This window comes from Echiichthys vipera (assembly GCF_963691815.1).
Source record: "Echiichthys vipera genome assembly, chromosome: X".
Lineage (NCBI taxonomy): Eukaryota > Metazoa > Chordata > Actinopteri > Perciformes > Trachinidae > Echiichthys > Echiichthys vipera.
In genome coordinates this window covers 16,677,203-16,700,467 of record NC_139825.1, presented here as the reverse complement: position 1 = coordinate 16,700,467, position 23,265 = coordinate 16,677,203, and the positions used below count along the sequence as shown (strand labels likewise).

Genomic DNA, 23,265 nt, shown 5'->3' with positions numbered 1-23,265 from the left:
TTTAACCCTTTGTAAAACATGAACAAATACATATGGCGAATTAATGAAGAAAACAGAAAAAGAACAAACTACTTTAAAGTAGATCTTTTTCAGGTGGTATCGGATCAGTGCATAGACCCATGTACTCTGACAAGCATGTGCATGCGAGTGCCATGTGCATCGGTGTTGGACGCAGTGGGTCGTGACAAAACGTTGCTTATTTGACCAGCTATCTTTGAAAGCCGTGTGGAGGCAATCCCAGACCATTTTTTTTTCAGTATGTCGAGTACAGCTCATTTATCAGCAAGCTTTATTTTCATGAACACTGCTGCACAGAAGCCATTATTTCTCTAAATGAGAAAATAAGGAGCAGACTATTGCATTTCTCAGGAATTCATCACTGTATGTCTTACTGATGTGGGCCCTTAACAAGTTAGCGTTTTAGCTCATGTATTTCTTTCTGATAGTTGAAGCCTGCATATTTAAACTCATATTGTACTGCACATTGTCATATCATAACCTTCCCTTTGATTAATCATCACCTTTAATGGCATCATATGCCGTAAACCATAGTTGATTCTTTAAAAACTGACCAATGAAGGTGTGTAGGTCTTGTCTCAAAAATAGTTTATTAACAATGTTCATGTTCACTTCAGATTAAACATTCACTACAACACTTTCTGTTTTACAAAGCATTATTACAATGAGCTTGTATATAAATCTGGATTCTTTATCATATCAAATACTTCCAGAGAAAGAAAGAAAAAGTTACACAATACTGAGCAGAAGCTGTTCCCAAAGGTAGGTGTGTGTGTGTGTGTGTGTGTGTGTGTGTGTGTGTGTGTGTGTGTGTGTGTGTGTGTGTGTGTGTGTGTGTGTGTGTGTGTGTGTGTGTGTGTGTGTGTGTGTGTGTGTGTGTGTGTGTGTGTGTGTGTGTGTGTGTGTGTGTGTGTGTGTGTGTGTGTGTGTGTGTGTGTGTGTGTGTGTGTGTGTGTGTGTGTGTGTGTGTGTGTGTGTGTGTGTGTGTGTGTGTGTGTGTGTGTGTGTGTGTGTGTGTGTGTGTGTGTGTGTGTGTGTGTGTGTGTGTGTGTGTGTTCACTGTAAAGACCCATGGTTTTCCCATGCATGCATCAACATCATATGGACAACTTTTGATTAGCTGTATACACATTAACAGCAATATTGTACATGCTGTTCATAACATGTTCAAACACTAGACCCTCTGCTGCTTTCAGGGAATGCTTTCATCATTATGCTGCACTTCCAGCTGTGAAAGTTATTCCACTCAACCTCCTAAGAATTCCTTGGTGTTAAGCTTTTGGAGACCCTTGAACATCATGCCACAACTATGAAACGCATAACACCCATGTTTTCACTGATTAAAAGTTTACTCCTAAGGATTGGAATCTATTTACTCTTGCCTTGTTGGTGTTCTCGTTGTTGTCCACAATAATGCACAATGTCCAGAGAAAAACAGAATGCACCCTAGAGAGATTTGAGGTCAAATTAATATAGGGCTTGTGCCTGTGATTGTAATCAATGCCCTTTCCTCAAAAAACTCAATGCCTCAGTTGAGCTGTGGAAAACACAACTTGTTTTGTTTTATTAGTTGTTGCCTCTCCAATAGATCGCCCAGTTAAAGCATATGCGCTTGGCCCGTAGAGGGTATTAAGTTGCAATACAGATGGCATTACTATATAACAGATACCGATCCTGCCAACTGGGTAGGTTTGTTGCCACTACTGGCATTGCAAGACGGTAGCATGCAACATCAAAGAACTCACACATTTCAACATCCACCCTCCTTCCAGACCGACAGCAACATGCAACCAAGGGACATGTACAGTACATGAAGGAGCAACAGGGGCAGAGAAAAGGAATGTCAGTTTCAAGCATTTTATATCAAGCCTTTATGTTTCCAGGTCAAGTTCACGATCGAGTATTCTGAGAGGACAGTCTTTGAAGTGTCTTCAAAAGCTGCATGTGGACCATTGATGCCATTCTGTTCCTTTGACTAGAGACATAAAATATGAAATGTTTCCTGCCAAGAAGTGAAGATCAAGATCAGCGTAGATGAGGATGAACACATACTTATAAATCCAGTTTCCATTTGTTCACAGTTGTACTAACATTTTTGGCAGGAGTACACAACTCTCAAACATCAAAGACAATCTTTGACTGCAGATATGTTTTTCCCCAGGGATGTAAAAGAAATACAGTATAAACGTTATGCAATATTCTCATGATTTATCCTTGACGCAAAAGAACATGACGTAAATCTTATCTTCTAAGATAATGAAGACAAGATAAAGTCTTGATGTTTGTTATGGGGACTGTAAGTTTAGGAAACTAATGACAATTTTGCTTAAACCAAGCTTTGTGAAACATGTCAGGTCACTCTTGACCTTATCAGTCACTATCAGGTTGGCATGAAGCAGCTGGTCAACCTGGTCCAGGAGAGAACAACCAAAAGGCACACCAACACCACCACAACAACAGAGAAGGCACCAGGGGGAAAACAAACTTCTCACACAGACCCAACTCAGCTCCTCTCAAACATAAAAAGAATGTCATCCAACTGGAAACATCCCCACATGACGGCTAACAGCTTCTAAAAAGAAATGACTTCCACGACTGGGCTAACACGTTCAACACACAGATTCCAACAGCAGGCGTGACCGGCTTACTTGAATTGTAGCAGAAGAAGAAGCTGAACTCAAGTCACTGGCAATAAACAAACAAGGTAGGTCTCACCAGGCTTTGGCCTTTATTTGTGTTTCAGCTGTGTCATCTCCCTGGCAGTCCTAACAGCTATAGTGCATAGTTCTTATTCCCCCCATCTAGATCAACTGCACAAATTAGTGATAGTTATGAGGTATGCATGTGGATATCAGATCGTATCTCTTTTTTTTTACATGCATTTTTACATGAGGCAGCTACTTTCTTCATCAAACAAACAACAAAACTGACAAGCCACCGTTTGTTGTGCTGGAGCCAGAATCACTCAAAGCCTTACTTGTGGCTTTGCTCAGGTTTCACAATGACATTAGCTACAGTACAATGGAGAGCCCCGCAGCTGAAATGTTAGCTAGCTGACAAACATGAGAAATACAGTGGCGTACAAACGTTAAAAAAAAAAAAAAAGGCACTAGCTCTTATAGTCAAAAGATCAGGACTATCGTGATAAACAGATGTGATACTAACAGAACAGTCTAGACTTTACTCATGAAGAATAAATACAATCTAAGGATGCTGCTCGCTCAAGCTCGTGAAGAACAATATTGCATACAAATATGTGCATCTATCACTGCCTCGTTACATTACAAATATAATGGAAAAAAGTAGGAAAACATTCTATGTGTAAAGACAGATTGTTGAGGGGAAAAATGCAAAATCAACAAGAAACTTTAAACATCAATTTCTAAACACAGTTGTTATATAGACAAAGTCAATTTCCTGTATTCGATTTGTTTGCATTTGATTCATCTGCCTGCCTGTTATTGTGAAATGTGAGATACAGTACAAAGATGCCATTTGGTAATAGGTCAGTCCTTTTTATGTGTTTCCTATTGGTCAGTTGATTTTTTTTGATGGCGTCTGGACTTGCTCACAGCAGCGTGCAGCCACCTCTCTTCTTGCGCTTGCGGACCTGCAGCGCCGCTCTAGTGGCCATCTCAAACACTTCCCGCACGCCGTCCTTGGTCTTAGCAGAGCACTCCAAGTAGCCAAAAGCACTGATCCTGCCGGCCATGTCTCTACCTTCTTCTGTCTTCACCGGCTCCTGCATTATTATAGCAGAGATGGTTAGAAACTGTACGAAGATCTTAAGTAGGGAGGGGCGTTAATTTTTGCCACAATTCTCCAATTATTAATTCTGCTTCTGCTCTCAATTATTTAGGTTTAAACTGAAGTACACCATCTTAAATTCTTTGTGCACTTAGGGGGGAAATATAAACATTGAGGAATGCATTGCATTCTAAAAAGTTATTAATTAGAGCAGCAACAAATAGTAGATTGATCAATTAGTCAACCGTTGGAAAATGAATCAGCCACTGTTTTGAGAGGAGCTGCTGCTTTTCTTGGTCATATGTGATGTAACATGGATGCTGAGAAATTGCAAATGCCAGTTTTTACTGCTTTTATACACTTTATATTTACATAGGCAATCAACTAATCACAAAAAACAATTGGCTGATTCACGGATGATAATACAAATAATTGTTGGTCGCAGCTCTAAACACATCTACAAACTGGATCCAACTGTGATTTTATGACGGTTTACCTCATATTGAAATGACAAATGTATCAAGGTAAAACTTGGAATAAGAGCCTTAAGTACACACCTGTTCCCTAATCCTCTCACCCACAACATGGCTTACCCATGTTGAGCCAACAATGTCTGGGTGACCAAGTCAAATCCAAAACACTTGAACTGATGACTTAGTGCTACTCTTTGTCAAACGCCTCCTGATTTCTACAGAAAGGAAAAGCTGACGGTGGAGTTTGAAAGAGCTGGAAAGCTTTGTCAACATGTTGCTATTATCAGCTGGACCTGTAGACGGACAGACTGGAGAGAATGGGCCACAGTGACATGCTGTGACATAGCAAACCAATATGCTGCTCATTATAGTAAGAGTGAAAGGCCTCTAACAGCCTTTTCAGAGGGCTGTCAGACAGGTGGAGAAATAAAAGTGAGAAAAGATTCAATACATGTTCTGTCTTTCTTTTTGCTTTTTAGAAAATTACTTAATGTCTTCTCTGATCTATTGTCTTTCATATGCTTGTTGTCGGTGAAGAAACATTTGTGAGTAATATAAACATAAATAATTAAGACACACTCTTCACAAATTGAACCTTGTGAAATGTTTCTCCCCTGCACATATCCTCTGGCTTTTTGTGCCTGAGTGTTGAAGAGGTGCCCACTTATGCCTCAATTACCCCAACCCCCAGTTCATTGACCTTCAGAAGCTTTTGTACCTGCTTCATCTTGGCCAGCTCTCTCCGTGTGTGCTCATCATTTCTCAGGTCCTTCTTGTTCCCCACCAAGATGATGGGAACATTGGGACAGAAGTGCTTCACCTCAGGTGTCCACTTCTCAGGGATATTTTCTGTCCCGGGAGAGAAACAAGAAATGAGCAGATATGAGAGCAAGAGAGAGAGATAGACTATAAAAAGGGACAGGCAGTGCAGAGTCATGGTGCAGAACGCTTCTCATGATGGATTGCTCTGCAGACTGCCCAAGGCAGAGATGTTTTTAGCTGCTCTAATCCTACTTCCCATCCAGTCCATTAAGGTATTTAACAAACAGCTTGCTTAGCTGATATGAACTGCCTTAATTCTGTGAACACGATAACAAAATACCATATTTATATACAGTATAAATAATTTATTTACATAGTAGTCAGCTTTCTGTACTCAGCCAGCTTCATCTCATTTCGACCAACTTGTTTAAATATATAAATAAATTTTTTTAAAATGGCATACTGTACTTCAGCAGTTCCTTACCTAAACTGTCTGGGCTGTCGATGGAGAAACACATGAGGATGACATCTGTGTCAGGGTAGGAGAGAGGCCTCAACCTATCGTAGTCCTCTTGGCCTGCAGTATCCCACAACGCCAACTCCACCTAGGAGAAATAAAAATAAAAAATACAGTAAGTGGTAGTCAAATAAAATATGCATACTTATCTTGATTTTAGAACCAGTTATTCTCCTGCTGCTCCTTATTTTCTCCATGATTCATTAATTCATGTTGAAAGTTTAGTCATTTGAACCCCTCTCAAGGTGTAACAATTAAAACGAGCCATCCGACCAGAGAAATCCTACCTTTCCGGAAGAATACACAAAGATTTAACCAGACACAACATCATTAGTGATGATGCACACTCTTTGCTCATCCACAGAGAGCTGTGACTATTTGGAGTATGAACCTTGAGGCGTGCGGTCCCAAGTATTTTCCCCAAGGACCCATGCCAGGAAGTAAATAATGTTAAGATTGTTATCTCCTCTTGTCACACATACCGTGCATCCTGTTTAACCTCAGCTGCATTCCTTGTTTCAGTATTAGGTTCCAGTCACCACTTTAGCTCTGACCTTATCAGTTTTATAAGTCTGTTATGTTCTCAGTGTTGTGGAAATGAACTCAGGAACTGGCTTCATCCCATCACACCAATGATTAATTCAATTAGGGAAAGTGGGAGATTAGCACACATCAAACCAGATACCTTCTGTACAGGCATTAACAGCCACTCTTCACCCGACTCCATTCTTTACCTGACACAGTGTTTAGGTGGAACAAAAAAAAAAGTTGTTCAAGTTTTAAACACTGAAACTTTACGGAATGACAATATATTCTGGTTTTCCCACAGAGAGCGTAAGCATCAGTCAACTGTCCCAAAATAGAGGTGGCGGGGGTAACTACTGGGGCAGATATTCATATCTTTAACCCTCCTCTAGACCCATCACCATCACGGATCCCTAAAATTATATTTCCTGCCCAGAACTCAACAGTTAACCCCTCCTAAACTCCTCCCTCCCATCTAAGTGCAACAGGAAATGAGAGACGTTTATTGGGCAAGAGGGTCCTGGCAGGAGGAGCGGGATTGCCAGGAGACATCCCTGTTCCCTGTCTGAACAGGAAGCTGGGAAGTAGAGTCATTTCCTGTTTTCCCCAGTGGTGATCCTTCAGCGGTGGTCGGCTCAAGAGAACAAAACCATTCGACATAACAAACCATATGTGGCTCAGACTCGAGCCTTGCTGACCAACTCCCTGTGACTAAGAATCAAGACATCACACACACTTCAATAAAGTTGGTTTCAACTCCCTATTTACGATACAGTGTCCTTAATTTACCCTCATTCATTTAATTTGAGTGTCCAAATTGCTGTTTAGTGTTGACACAAAATACAAATGAGCAAAAAAAACGAAAAGTGTCCCAGATCTCAAATACTGGTTATACACTAAACGACTTTGTTATAAAAAGCAAGCGAGCAGTGATTGTCCAATCAGAGCTTAGCAACCATAACCAGGCACGGCAGGTCTGTCCGTCCAGCTTTGATTTCTCCACATTGAAGAGGCATTCAGGGTGCTGAAGTGAGATCGATATTGCGTACAAAAAGAGTGTAAGTTATGGATTAAACAGTGGTTTTATCTGCTTTAACTTAAGATGCCATCTACCTACAGTGGTAACATAAGCCAGTGCTACTTCCAAGGCCAATGAACATTTCATACTACAATATTTTGTGGGGCTACAAGTACTATTTTGTTGTTTAAAAAGCCATGTACATTCGCTGTGGAGTATTTCCCCCATGTGTAAAAGCTGGTCCTGGACCCTAACAGAGTTGAGGCTAAAGTTAGCTGCTTTTTACTGTATGTGGGGAAGTTTAAACCCTAGCGACAGCAGCCAAAGTTACTGGAGGTTACCCTTTACTCATACAATGTTAAAGGTGGAAACAATGAAAATACAAAATACTCTTTTTGTGCTAAGTAAGCTAAGAAGCCCAACAATGAATAGAATAAAATAACAGTCTGATCTTGCATTTGTCCTTATCATTGAACTGAATAAATCTTAGCCTCTTAGTCGTGGACAGCACAATATCGTGGAGCCATCAAGTGCACATTTATTATCTATTTCACAAGATCATCTTTCTAAAAAACATAGTCAAGTAGATTTCATATTATTACTTTAAGAACAGTGCTGCAAAAACATGTTAAGAGTTTCTATGTGAATGATGGCAGACTAGACTGCACATTTGAGTGTCACACATACAAACCTGTTTTCCGTCGACCTCGATATCAGCAATGTAGTTCTCAAACACTGTCGGGACATAAACTTCAGGAAACTGGTCTTTACTGAAAACAATGAGAAGACATGTTTTCCCACAAGCTCCATCTCCGACAATCACCAGCTTCTTCCGAATGGTTGCCATCTCTGTTGGGAAACAAGAATACGTCACAAACACATATTTTGCGTGACAAAATTATTAGCAGTACTAAGAAAGAGAAAATATACTGATTTTTCTGCCATCATGGGAGATTTCATGTCACTCATCTGTTTATTCTGCTTCACCAATATTTAAATTATGTGTAAAAATCAAAAGATAAATCAAGAACACAATGTACAAAAACCTTTCTGCTCATGCTGTGTGGCTCCAAAGCTACCGCTCTGACATATATGACGGTACTGTATCTCATCCCACCTGAGGGAGTCCTCTCTGATCTGCACATTGTCACAGACAGACTTTGAATACCGGTGACATATCTAGACGACAAAGCTACATGAAGAACAGAGGAGATGGAGGAAGAAAGTGTGGTGATGGGGGGGTTGTTGAGACAAGCTGGTACATGAAGGAATGTGCTATCAGGCTCCTGCTCCGCCTTGTTTGTTTCCCACTGCAACCAGTGTGGAAAAGAAAAGCGTCCAGTAAATCAGAGCAGCTGGTAAATTACTTGGTGGTGTCCGAAAGCAGACAAAACACTACCCTGTTTTTCATCTTTCCAGGTGCTTCTTCAGACATTATCCTTATTCTCTCAAAATGCCTTCTCATTTAAGGAACAAAAGCTAAACCTGCTGTACAGGCAGGTGAGGATGTGTATAAACTGCAGAAGAAAAAAGTGCATTATGCAAGTATTTGCCACCAAAACAAAGCCAAACAAAGATGAAGGTTCAATTTTACAACAAGGCTTGATGCCTGCAAGGATGAAGGTTTTCTGGTTTTCTGTGCATAAAATACAATCCATAAAACTAATTTAACCAAGAAACTTTTCCGCAATAATCCCAGATATGAGGACTGGTTTAGTTGGTGCAGGCTGTGTGGGGTGAGTTAGCAGTGCAGCTGATTGATGAGCGGGAGCCCTGCTGCCCGGGAGCAGCTGTGCATATTGCATATATTTGGCTCACCTCATCCACTTTCTGCCAGTTTTGGAAGCAATCCTCTTCACGAGGGCACCCACTTAACAGGGGAAACTAATCTTTCAGTGCTGCTGGCGAAACTTTTGTTGAGTCTGCCCCAACACCCACTCTGCTTGGATGCATAGCAACACCAAAAGTGAGTAAGTAAAGTAAAGAATCATTACAATACTAACTGTTTGTCGTTTGGTTTGATGACAGATGGTTCGGCTTGCTTAATCATTTATTCCTACAGGGCTGGGGGATTTGTGCAAAATGAACATCTCAATCTTCTGATATTTTAAAGCAAATACCATTCTGAAAGTCTTAACAAATCATCAAACTGAGTTTGCATTTACAAAGAAAATAAAAAGGACACCATATATTATATGGGTTTTACTAAAGTTATAGTTCAGCATTTGGGGAAATAAGCATATTTGCTTTTTTGCAGAGTTATAAGACTGACACCACTCATGTCTGTGCAATAAATATGAGGCTACTGCTGGCAACCAGTTAGCTTAGCTTAGCACAATGACTGAAAACAGGGGGAGACTGCTGGCAAATGAGTGAAAAAGTGAAAAAAAATATTTCCCAGTTTCCCAGAGCCCAAAGTGATCTCTTCAAATGTCTTGTTTTGTCCAGCCAATGAGGAAATACTTGCATGTGAAAAACTAAGAAGAGAATTTAGTTATTTTCTCTTAAATCATTACTCAAATCAATCTATCAAAATTGTTGTTAATTGATTTTCTGTAATTTGACTAATTGTTACAGCTCCACTAAACATTTTTAGGTATCAGTTTTAAGTTTAAGGGCAGCATGGCGGTGTGTTGGTTAGCACTGTCACCTGTCGTTAACTGATGACTCTAAATTACCCGTGGGTGTAAGTGGTTGACTGTCTCTGTTTGTCTCTATGTCCCCTGCGATAGGGCATCCTGTCCAGGGGTGAACTCGGCATCACGGCCAATGTCAGCTGGGAGCGGCTTCAGCTTCCTGCAACCCCTTTACGTACAAGCGGTTGAAGATGATGGATGGACACTTTGTTGAAGAACCAGTGACCGAACTGCATTACAATATATTCTGATCCCTAATTTCCAGCAACTGCGCAACGCCTGCGGCGCCGCTCCAGAACGGCTGTGTTCTGACACTGTCAAGGCTCTGGCGATCTGGATCCCTCCAGAGCAGATATGCTCAGGTACCCAGGACAGGCGCTCTCGTCGAATGCTCCTATGGGTTTAGTGGCCAAGAGCGGTACTGCAGCTCTCTCCTTTTTGTGTCGCCAGTCCTGGGCCCGGGAGCACATTCACCCATTCACTCCGATACATGCGGGGAAGAGGAGATCACTTACCATCAAAAGGCTCATAATTATCTTGAGACTCTCTACTAAAAAATATGAAGATGGACATAATGTGAGACCCTACCAAAATCGAGTTATTCGGGTTGTGGAACATGAAGTCGAGCACAGACACAAAATAAATCATCCTGTTAATTTCAAAATAAAATACACTGTGCTCACAGTATTGTACTTAACCACAGTCGAATCACAATTATCTCCACAAAAAAGTATGATCAGGTGTTTCCCTTCTACCCCTCTGGATGGAAACAAACTACATCCTGTTGTATCGCACATTCATACGTGAATTTGTGAGATGTGTGGGTCCTCATGACTGCAGCTGTGGACTACAAGATAAAAGAGCTCCAAACAGAAATATTATGAAAAATGGGTTGAGTTGCAAAAGGAAACAAGAGAAGAAACTGTCACCCAGCCATGTTTCCATAGACATTTAAACTTGGCATAACCAGTAGCTGTACTGGAAATTATGGGTGTGTTTGCTTTTGGGGATTCTGGTCATAGTTTGTTATTGACATTTTCTGACTTTCTCAAAACACCCACTCCCTCTGGTGCAGTGTGTTTTGCTTTGTTACAGCTGCACCAAAAGATGCCAAATAGTCAAACTTGAATTTAAGCTGCCCGAGCAAATTCTGGCAGTGTTCTCACTCTGTTATCACACTGTTATCCCTACATGTAAAATATGTATTGAAAGACAATGATGATGATGACCAAGTATGAACTTTCACTCCAGAGGCAGTTGCAAATGCTACTTTGACACTACTATGAGACTACTATGAGACTATATTAATCAAAACACAGAATATTTAATGAAAACATAGACGTTAACACTAGAATGACTACTGATTGCTGATAAACTGCACAGTATCTTTAAATTTCCTTCCAGAGATTGCCAACTGGACCAGAGGTGGCCTGAAATAGATGATGGGTTCAAAACCAAACAAGTGGGAGACATCGAGGCCTCAGAGGCTCACTATGTGAAACAAAACAATCCACTTCCTGTTCTGTGCAGCCCGGGAGGAGCTTTTGGCTGCAGTTCTGATTGGACAGGCCTCAGCAGAGCCGGGACAAGGAGAGGGCTGCCAGAGGCAACACAACACATACAAGCATGCCTACACATGCATGCTAGAGATGAAACGGTATGAAAGTGCCATATCACGATCATAGTGACCAGAATTATCACGGTTAACAGTACTATTGTAGTATTGCTATCGTGCTGAAAATTTTCAAAAAGTACCAACCACAAATACAGCAAGACTATGCATTTTCTGTCTGCATCAACATTTAAATAATATGAGCTAGGGCTGCAACTAACAATCACTTTCATTATCGGTGAATCTGTTAATAACTTTCTAGATTATGTCAGTTTCAGTGACATTAAATGTCAGAAATGGTCTCAAAACCCAAGATGACGTCCTCAAAAGTGTCGTTTTGTCCACAACTCAAAGATATTCAGTTTACTGTCATAGAGGAAAGAAACAAGAAAATATTCACATTAGAGAAGCTAAAATCACATAATGTGGATAGTTTTCCCCCAAATGACTCAAAACTATTAGATTATCAAAATAGTTGGCAATTAATTTAAAGGTTAACTAATTACTTGATTAATCATTGCAGATATCATAAGATCCTTTTGCAGTTATTTTCTTTCTGCGGACATGGTGACGAAAATCAGACAACACTTTAGACTTATACTCTCCCTTCGAACATGTTTTCATTGACGCAAACAAACCAATGTTGTATTCACTATACAGGCAGTAATTAAACACTGTTTATATTATATTAATAATTTAAAATGGTAATACTAACCGTCAGGAATCTTATGGTGGTTTATTCATTAAACCCGCAAACGTTTCATCCCTAATACACGCGCATGTACAGAGTGGCTCTCGCTCTACTGCATGATGACAGCTTGTCTTTTGTGGCAGTGATATCGGGAACGGATGAAGGCACATCTTCACACAGGCAAAAGAAAATCATGCGTAAATGATGCATGTAGTCACAAAATGTGCCTAATACTCAGGTTGTCTATGACTGATGCCTCAATTTAATCGCTGATGGATACTAATTTTAGCAACAACTGAGGAGAAGTTAAGGTGGTTACCATTAGTAACTGATTTCACTAGTGCCGTCATCCACATCGAGCCTGCTTATTATGTTTCAGACAGCGTTTGTTCTGTCCACATTCATACAAAAGCCTGATCTCACCCTGAAGCAATCAAAACATGTGAATGGGAACCATTTATCCGCCACCAGTAACAGCTGGTTGACCTTTGACCTCCACACTACTGGATGAAAGCAAAGGTGTCAATCTTGAGATTAACGGGTCCTCATGAAAGCCGTGACAAAGGCAGGAATGGATCAACATCATTCTGTCAGCGCTATGTAACCATTACTCAGACGTTTTCAGTTACCTGTCGCTGCGACTCAACACAACACAACTGAGATTTATCCAGCAATACAAAGAGGTATGCTGGAACATATTCATAAAGTTTTCAATCATTCTGAGGTTGACTGACGACCAACTCTAACTGAGACAGCAGGAACACTGTGTTACTCACAGGTCAAAAACATCAGAGAGATGTACTTTTAAGCACAGATGACAAAATAATACAGGACGATACTGAACTGACTGAACTTAATTCACTTCAATTCAATTCAATTCAATTTTATTTATAGTGCCAAATCATAACAAAAGTTATCTCAGGACACTTTACAGAGTAGGCATAGACCCAACAATTCCCCCGTAGAGTACGGTGGCAACAAAAACCTTCCCTATAACAGGCAGGAACGTCAGACAGACCCAGCTCTTAACTTAAGTTAACTGCTCTTTTATAACACACGTTGAAGAACAAATATATTCAACCTGACACAGTGATATGAGTTATTTAGATTATTAGCATTCTTCTTCCCAGTCTTCAAGCAGTGGTTCCAACATGTTTAGCTTGTGAGCCTTTGAAATACGCATTGTCTAAGGCCGTGTACTACTGGTTACCTCACGATGGTCGCAGCACAAGATAAAATAATTCCCGCTATGATAAGTTTCCAGAGTTGTAAGATATTGTCTCATTTAACAATCAACTGAAAACTAATCCAGTAAAACAGTTCCATGCAGACCAAAAAATAACATAAATAAGTACAGAAGCTCAGTCTTGGTGAGTTCATTATGTCAAGCAATAAAGCAATAAAGCAGATAAAGTGTAAAGTATGCTCTTAGACTTTGGAAGGCACACACAAAACAGGAGGAGCCATTAAAATAAAGCAAAGCACCATTACATCCTCAAACTACTTGAGCAATGCCCAGGGTTAATGAACAACAAGCCAACTTGCTGTGTCTCTATTCTCTTCTCTGTAAGAAGGTTTCCTGAGGATTATAGGGGCCAACAGGAGTTATGCAACAAGCTGAGCAAAGTTAGCACTGATCAATGAGGTAGAGCTGCCTTTCAATCCTCATATGACTTTTAAATCAACAACAATGCTGAACACACACAAACATCCGGCCAATAAAAGGCCTGTTTTTCCTGACATGACTCTTTTGTTCCGGGGGTCCTACAAACAAGCAAACATGTTGCAGGAAATAGGTAGAGGAGTATAACTGTTTTGCTCATCTATGCTCTTTCTTTTATACTTGACACTAGACTGAGAAAGCTGGGAGTCACAGATCAGCTGATCAATTATGAAAAGTTATTTCCTGGATTTTTGCTGTTGCCAAAAAGCTCAGTCAAACTCTGGTTGTCGATTAAAGGCTTCAGAGCAATAAAACTAAGGCTGCAGTTTGTCAGTGTTACAGACACAGATTACGAGTCTAGATTGAATCTGTATGGAACAATGGAAAAATATTTTAATGCACAATGTAAAAAATTACTTTTAAAAGTACTCCAGGGACGTGATTTTTACAGGAATGTCCTCCGGCATCTTTGGTCAGCCAAGTACAACTCATTTCTGTTTTCACAGTGATCTTTCTCAAGAGACACGAGCTAACAGGGCTGCATTTTCAAAAAGAGGCTTTTAAATCTGAAGGCATGCAAGAATTTCCCTCATCTCTGCAAGTTCGTCTGCCTGTCTGAAAAATGGGCCAAAGTTCATAAACTGGCAGAGATTGTGCCTGAGACAGAGCAGACAGCCTGTGACTCTGGCCATCTCCACAACCTTTAACTGGGCGTAAAACCATCTTATCTGACTGAATCTGACAGAAAGCAACAGACATCAGATCACATGCAGGTTCGGATGTTGGGTGACTACTCAAAAACTAATCTTACAAGAAAGCTTCAGGCGGTTTGAGATCTGGCATTTATTGATACACTATAGAGATTCCTGAGTATAAGCTGTGGACTCAAGTGCATAAAACTGAAATGTGAATGCTGAGCTCTCTTACACAACAGCAGGAGTATAGAGGATCAGGTCAGGCTCTTGCATTCTTTGGGCGTATGTTACAAACACACCAGCTCCTAGTCGCACTGAGTCACGACTTTACTGGTACACCCGGGGAAATGACCAAATGTCCTAAAATGCAGCCAATCCATGAATTAAAACCAGCTATGACTTTTCCCTTAAGGCCTCTTAAGGATAATAACAGATGTATTCTTACAAAGAAGATAATAACAATCTGACTCTACATTTTAACTAAAGGAACTTAAAGAAGATGTTATATATCAGATACGATTTTTATTTCAATAAATATTTTGACAAATACACTTTTTTTTCAAGACTACAGGAACTCACTGCTCCCAGCCAAGAAACAGCTGAGCAAAACCTTGAACTGAATAATAAGTGCACGCATTGTGGCTGAGGTTGTGTGTTACTTCTGTGTCATTTTCAATATCGATTGCCTGAATTCCTGATTTTCTTGTTTGGGTCTCGGGGAGATCTGAAAAAAGTTGGGAACCCCTGCTGTACCGACGTAAGTGTGTACACATGAGTATCAATCTTCTCATGTCTCCCCACAAGAAAGCAAATAAGTGTATTCCCCAAATTGTCAAACTATTATTTTAAATTCACGTGATGTACACTGATCAGAAGAGCCTCACAACTTGAGTTTGTCTAATCAATATATCGGCCAGGTCACCATCAAGACTTCTGTCTTGCAGCACTTTATAAATACTAAAGAAAGACAGTCCTGCTCTCAAAGCCCATTGAGATGAAGTAGGGCAAGACAAGATAGTTGAGTCAGCTGGTGGCAGCCGGGGTGTGAAGACAAGAGGCAGTGGAGACACCGCACGGCTTTGAGAGAACCTCATGACTCACTTCTGTTCAATAACTCAGGTCATATGCAGACAAACCAGACCTCCTCCGCCCGACACGTCTTTTCCTCCAGGGACAACGACAAGGGCTGCAACTAGTGATTCTTTGAATTGTCAGTTAATCTGCAGATGATTCTTCTTTATTAATCCACTAATTATTTGGTATATAATATCAAGAAATGGTTTAAAATAAGCATCACAGTTTCACAAGGACAAGGTTAAAACTGTTTTTGTCTCAGCAGCAGTCAAAGCAAAATACATTCAGTTTAGTAGAAGTACTAAAATGAACTGAAAGTGCAATAACCCCCACCTTCCACATACTTTTGCAACTTTTGTATAGTACCATCTCATTGTTTATATATTTATCTTGAATAATGTTTTACTCTGATATTTTGCTATTTATATTGCCAATACTCGAAAGGTGTTTTGATGTTGTTCTAAAACAATGATAATAAATAATCTATATCTAAACTAAACAGCAATATTTCACATCCAAGAAGCTGTAAAGATGTTTGGCATTTTAGCCCCCAAAATTCACTCAAACTATTAATCAGTTATCAGAAGAAATGCACATTTTCTGTTGATCAACTAACTTCCAGTTCCAACACCAAAGATAGTCCATTACTTTGACATAAAGCATAGAAAAGCTGTAACTATTCATACTTAAAAACTTTTGCTTGATAAATTACTCAAACAATTACTCTATTACCAACATTTTTCTATCAATTTCCGTTATTCAATTTTATGTGACTTTTAACCTATAATGGATGAGACTTTCAAATTTAAATCACATTAAAGTCCCTTTTCTTTTACATAATTAAGCCAACTTTGGGCGTTTCAGCCTTAATAACTCACCAAATGTTCACCCTCCGCATGTGTTGTTGAGTATGCAGATCACTGTTGGCAGTCCTGAAAGATTGGGAGTCTTAATAATGAGGAAATGCAAGTTTTCCCAGGAATAGACATGGCTCATTAGGGGGATTTGTCATGTGGAGTTGCTTATTGAGGTCGCAGCAGTTTGGACAGACTGTTGCCTACCAACAGGATCTGATCTGCTGCTTTGACTTTGAAACTACACAACAATGAAGGAATCAACAGTTGGACAGAAACACGCCCTAAAAAACTACATTCACATTGCACATATACACTTCATTTACAGTCAGGGATTAAACTCCTACCTGAGCAGGAGAAATGCGATTGAGGTCAAGCCACCACCTTGTTCTCTCACCCAAGTAAGTAAGTGAGCCACAATTAGACTGTCGACTTGTGTCAAAAAATAAGAACATTTAGTTACATAATTACCTGTCCGCAGCCAGGTGAGACGTTTTTATAAATTTTAATCCCAGTTTTCCTCTTGATCGTGACACACACTCACTCTCTCTCTCTCTCACACACACACACACACATACATACATGAATACGTACACACACTTCTTGCTGCAGTATTCGCTAATTTTTACAGAGGGTGCTGAGAAACGGGGCAGGCGAGCAGGATCCTCCGACCGACACCACCGACCCAAGCTGGAATAACTGACGAGTATTTCCGCTCTGGACTTTCACAATAAAGGTACAGAGGCAGATCGTTTAAGTTGAACGCTATCCCGGTCCAAGTAGTAGTACTATTACATTAAGTAATGATATGTGGTGATTAATATATTTTTAAAGGTTGAAGATGGAGAATGAGCAGAACACCACCATCTAGTATTTCAAGATTGTACTTGCAACAACAGAAAATATTAAAAGCACTCAGGTTGCCAGGTTGGTCAGACCCGGCCCAGTAGCCTACAGGAGGCCGGAGTCTGTTTGAGCCTGAGGAGTTTGACTGACAATTACTGTTAGCCATTACAGCAAAATAAACATGAAAGTTAGCTTACCGATCAAGGAGAAACGTAGCCATTTGGGCGTGCGTTTTAATGCTGTTGAACTGCTTAATCTCAGTCCATCGAGTGAATGCTTGGCCTATATTGACTCTGGTTTTTGCCCGTCTCCGGTCACTCAGCTGCCGGGACAAATAAGCAGCTGCAGGATTCGCAAACTCCATTTCACCCAGTGCCAGCCTACAGTAGCTGCACCCAACAACAGACAACCCTGGCAACCGCTATTGGCTGGTACAATGTAGACAGATCGTGACAGGAAGTCATTGTCAAACCCGACAAATATGTTTAAAATATTAATTCAGACTAAATATTTTTTTATGGAAAAGCAATACTTTCATTCTGTACCCTTAAAAACGCCTGTGGTTGTATTTAAAAAAAAAAAAAGCTTTAAAGAAGATTCTATATATTCAAACTTTAATTATAGTTATTTTATATATTATTATATATACTATAAATAATTAAATACTACTCATTATGGAGAAGGATTAAATAAGTTATACTTCTTCCTAATCCTTTACGAATAATTGAATTACATTTTTTTTTTGCTTAAATTATTATTGTATTATTTTCTATTTTTCCTGCAATGGTTTGATCATTTTGGTTTATTTATATATATTTTTTATCGTTTTTGTTTTCTGTTTTTATTTTATTTTATTTTATTTACATATTCAAAATAAACATTTCAGTCAATCAGTCAATCAACTACTACTATTACTACTACTAATAATAATAATAATAATAATGATAATAATAATAATAATAACAACAATCATAATAATAATAATAATAATAATAATAATAATAATAATATGTTATTTATGTTATTTACACATCACTTTTCAAAAGAAAGCTACAAAGCTCTGTAGGGTTGAGCCAAGATTAAAATATGTCTGGACTGCAATGAGGCAATCAAAATCAGACAATGTTAATATTAATAAAATAACATCAAATCAAATTAAAGTTTATTTATATAACACATTTGAAAACAACCGGTTGACCAAAGTGCTTAACGACTTAACATGAATGACACAATAATAGTGAGTAAAATAACATCAACAAAACATCAAAGACAGCAATAAATGACAATTGCACAAAACTTAAGTAGAAAAAATAAAACACATATGGTCCCCAAGATAAGTTGGAAATAAAACATGTACTATCATTATATATATATATAGTACATTATATATAAATGTACTATATATATATTTTAAAAAAGACACATTTGAAGAAATTATTAAAGTAAAAGCAGTAGTAGTTGCAAAACTTCTATTATTTCCATTTATATTGTGCTCACATTTTTCTAAATAAAGTGTGTGTCTTAAAGTCATAGAAAACCTGGAGCAGGTTTGTAGCCATGGAAGTTTACAGGAAAACTGGTTGGGTCTTTGTGCAAACTACGAAGCTGCCGTCTATAGTGTGCTGTGTGACACTGGCCCAAAAACAGGTTAATCCAGCCACTTTTATTCCCTCCTGCTCTCTTAACTGACCTCGGTAGCACTACATAAACCAATGTCCTCTTTTACAAAAGTTTTAACAGTAAAAATCTAAAAAAAGAGAACATCTTTATTATCTTGCAAACACCTTGTGTTACAGCCCATCAATACACAAATAAATAATAAATAATCAATAATAATAATAATAATCAATTATTAATTAATAATCTCCTCTTACATATCTGGACACTTGTCTTCTTTTTTGTGCAGTAATTTAATCTTGCTGCTCTTTTCTGTCATAGCTACAGTCAAACATATTTTATCTTATACATTTCCTCTACATTTAACTTATCTGATTTCATTCTCTGTGAATTTAATTTTACCTGTATTTTTAACATCTACCTTATACCTAAGATTTTATTGTTTACTGTTTATATACTTTCTGTATTTATTTAGCTAAGAGTTTATTGGTTATACTATACTGTATTTTTTTATACCTCCCTCGGATTTTTGTAAGCTGCTGGTAATTCAATTTCCTTGCAGGAGTCATCCCAAAGGATCAATAAAGAGAAGTCTAAGTCTAAGTCTAAATAAATCAACATTTAACTAAGAAATGACTCATTAAATCTTAAAGTATGCCAAAGGGTGACGTCACTGATTTATCAGCCCGATAAAATTACTAATATTAATTGTTTTGCTTTCCACCATTTCCCCCTTGAAGTGGCATTCACGTTAAGAGTATCATTTTGAAGGCTACTGCCTGTATTTCCGGTATTGTAAAGGTAATTTCTGAGTAACTTGACGGAGCTGGTGCAGGCGCTGGAGTCACCCAGGTCCCGCCTCCCCTCGCCGGTCAAAGATGACATCATCTTTAGTACAAGAAGACTCGTGCAACAGGAGGGATGGGTGTGATCTCACCAGTGTGTCCCTCACTTCACTTCATATCTGAAGGCTGCAGGTGTGTCTTTGTTACTCAAACATGTACTTCTGCACCAAAATGTCTCCGTATTACGGTTTGTCTTTTCTTTTTCTTTATTGATTGACTGAATAATTAGCAGTGGTTGAAATTAGCTAAATACATTAACTCAAGTATTGTAATTAATAGGCCTACAATTATTCAGTATTTGTACTTTACCTTTATGTATTTTATCCACAACCTTTCAGAAGGAGTATTGTAACCTACTTTAGGACTTTGGACTTTCTCAACAAATTTGAATAAAAAAACACACGACCAGCTTATACAATAAGATGCATTTTTATTAATTAAAGGCCTGCAACCACACATGTCAGTAAGTGCAGATGACATGTTTGCTTAGGTTGAGGTTGATTGGAGCTCTTTTTTCTCTTTTTACAGACCTGTAATCCATGAATGCTAAAGGGATACATATACTTTTATTTTATTTGCTTTATCTATGATAATTGTTCAGGATAAGGATATTTATTTGTCATTCCAGGACAAGTCAAACATAAAGGGAATTAATGAAACGACTCAGTTCTCTGTATAATAATACATGCAGTACAATATAATCATATGAATCGACTATTGAATATTTTATTCTTATTCTCTGTCAAAAAAATGTAACTTTAAATGAAACAATTCTGAAAATGTAATAAGATATTAAAATCACACACAAATATGAGGGATTTATAGGTTATTTGTAGAGTTTTCTGTCCTCTGGCTGTTTGTCTATGAGTGGGTCCTTATTTTGTTTGGCATGTACACGCAGGTGGACAATGGAGGCCTTTGGCCTAAATGCCATTTGACTGCTACTTTAAAATGATTACATGTTAATGCAATAAAAGGCTAATATAAAGCAGTATAACACTGTTAAAAGTTTGTGTCAAAGTGAAAGGTTACCACTTCAATACTTATTTAGATTTTAAGGGCAGAGAAGATGAATATATCTTTTTATTTTTTAAAGTAAGAATTTGAGTTTGTGACACCCGCCGCCTAGAAAACAGCCCAGACTCCTAGATTGTTGTAAATTTCTGAAAACCAGTTGGCACATATAACTCATCCAGACTACTAAAAAGCCTCTTGAAGCAATGGCCTAAATTCAACAGGAAGACAGCCATTTTATGGCCATTTTCCACTTTTGCATGTGTCATACTTTAACAAACTCCTCCTAGAGATTTAACTTCAAAAATATATCAGTACCATCTAAAAAATGTCTGATCAAAGGATATTGAAAACTGAGTTTTCACTGCACAGTGTGGGTGCTACGTGGCACCAAATTTAGCCCTATCCCCAAACAAGACGACCACATTTCTCATACATGACCAGAGTCACGGCCTTAACACACCTACATCGCAATATTTACTCACAATGATAGCACCCCCTATTGGCAAACACTAAATTACAGCCCCTCCCCCAGTATTGATATGAAAGTTGGAAAACGGTAGGCATATATAACTCAACCAGACACACAAAAAAGTCTCTTGGACCAATATGCTAAAGTCAACAGGAAGTCAGATATTCTCACATGTCGTACTTCAACGAACTCCTCCTAGGTATTTAACACGATCGACTTCAAAATGATAGTGATAGTGCCCCCTTTTGGCATACACTTAATTACAGCCCCTCCTCAGGGATTGATGTAAAATTCTGAAAACCGATAAGCATATATAACCCTTCCAGATGTACAAAAAAATCTCTTGGAGTGATATGCTAAAGTCAACTCTACGGGGGAATTGTTGGGTCTATGTATATCTTAAACAAGTCATAGAGTGTGGTCTTTACCTAGTCTGTCCTGAGATAACTTTAGTTATGATTTGGCACTATAAATAAAATTGAATTGAATTTAATTAAGTTGAACAGGAAGTTGGCCATGTTGAATTTTATGGTCACATTTGCACGTGTCATACTGTAACTGTCTGAGAGACATTTTTCTGTTTGACATGAGAAGTAAAACGTACCAGAAAATTACTAGATTTATTCAAAGTTTGCAAAAGGGTTCTCATAAATTTTAGTAATTTGGTGGGAGTGTAACTGCCTGAGAGACATTTTTCTGTTAATATTTTATTGATATGCTAAGTATGTAAAAGGATAACTTTATTTTGAAATCCAGACTGTTTTGTGTAAACTGTATAAATAATGTCAATTCAAGAGTTTGAGGGGTCACACGACCAGTTTGGTCATGTTTTTTCATTATGGGATGTAAGCTAAGCATGGCGGTAGAGAGACCCATCTTGGCAACAGAGAAGGAACACACAGCCACAAACTTGAATCATTCTACATGGTTCGAGAGTTGCACACGGTAATTTCATGTTTATTGTAATTTCATTTTTTTCCATATTGGTGTGAGATATTCTGTGTGCACTTGTACTGTATGTTTTGGAGATTTAAGATTACCTTACTCGTGTAAAGGCCTTTCTGATAATTGACACTTGATTGAGAGTCTTTGAAACGGCTGGACGTATGTTTAAATGTTGTTTATGTATCTTTGTTTTATAGTTTTCACGGTGTCTGCTAAGGAGCAGAGAGAAAAAAAACTTAAAAAGACAGCTGTATGAATCATGTTGGACAGTGTCACAACTACACCACCAGAGGGCAGCACCAGTGCAAGCCATAGCTCTGCAACTATTCTCTACACAGGCAACTGTTTGAACCGACCAACCCACGACTATCAAAACAAAAAGAGGACGGCTATACAGACGGCCCTAGGTTTGAATGTGCTATATCCCTAAAGAACATTTGTATGTTAAAGAAAAGAAGTTAAAAATACTGGTTTATTAATAAAAGAGTAATTGATTTATCTTTAAAGCCCTTTTGTTGTTCCAGATTTACCAGTGTAATTGTTCAAAATGTTTTTAGCTGTTTTTTGATTACTGAGTTTAATGCAAGATCAGAGGAGTTTATTTGGGTAAAGAGAAATTGAACTTGAACTGCACTGATAACTGCATAAAGGAAAGGGCTCTATTCTCACAATAAGCAATGATTTTGTTGAAATACAGTGCCCTTTCTAAAAACCTGCAAATGTCAGAACATGGGGGAAAATCACAAGGTGTGGAATCTATTGCAGATATCACTTCTCTTCAAGAAGGGTTACAGGTTAAATGAACAATTAAAAACAACAACTGATGATGTTGAAAAGAAGAGCTTGGAATTACTTATAGGCGTTATTCACGCTGAAACTGGAACTACTCAAAATAACAATGGTTGAGCCTGCACCCGCCACCTCCCAGCCAGTCAAACTCAGGAAATCTTCTACAGAGAGAACGTTTACCCCATACATTCTGGAGTTGATGCATCAAGAGGTTTCCAAAAAAAATAGTAAATCCATAAGTCTATATGGAAAATCGAAAGTGCAAGTTAAGGCAGTACACACCAAACTTAAGGATGAGCTCTCTGACAATGACTTTGTTTAAAAATGGATACAGTTGAGGAGCTTGACATACAAGTGAAAGATGCGTATGAAAATGTAAGATCGCAAACAGCACCATCAACTGAAATAAGAAGAAAGTTGGATCTATTATCTTAACTAGCCCATGCAATTGC

At 38.5% G+C, this 23,265-nt stretch overlaps 1 protein-coding gene across 2 annotated transcripts; it reads right to left on the bottom strand.

The window, feature by feature from the left end:
* Positions 1–1,031: 1,031 nt before the first annotated feature.
* Positions 1,032–16,919, bottom strand: LOC310965341 (rho-related GTP-binding protein RhoA-D-like). Of its 2 annotated transcripts, XM_083938870.1 has the most exons (6): positions 16,757–16,919; positions 16,310–16,363; positions 7,752–7,909; positions 5,485–5,605; positions 4,957–5,087; positions 1,032–3,760 (listed from the first exon to the last, which is right to left on the bottom strand). In XM_083938870.1, the coding sequence occupies exons 3-6, from the start codon at positions 7,905–7,907 to the stop codon at positions 3,587–3,589; spliced, it is 582 nt and encodes a 193-aa protein (XP_083794996.1). In that variant the 5' UTR covers positions 7,908–7,909; positions 16,310–16,363; positions 16,757–16,919; the 3' UTR covers positions 1,032–3,586. The 2 variants fall into 2 exon arrangements, with proteins under 2 accessions (XP_083794996.1, XP_083794997.1); XM_083938871.1 differs by lacking the exon at positions 16,310–16,363.
* Between the last annotated feature and the right edge of the window lie 6,346 nt (positions 16,920–23,265).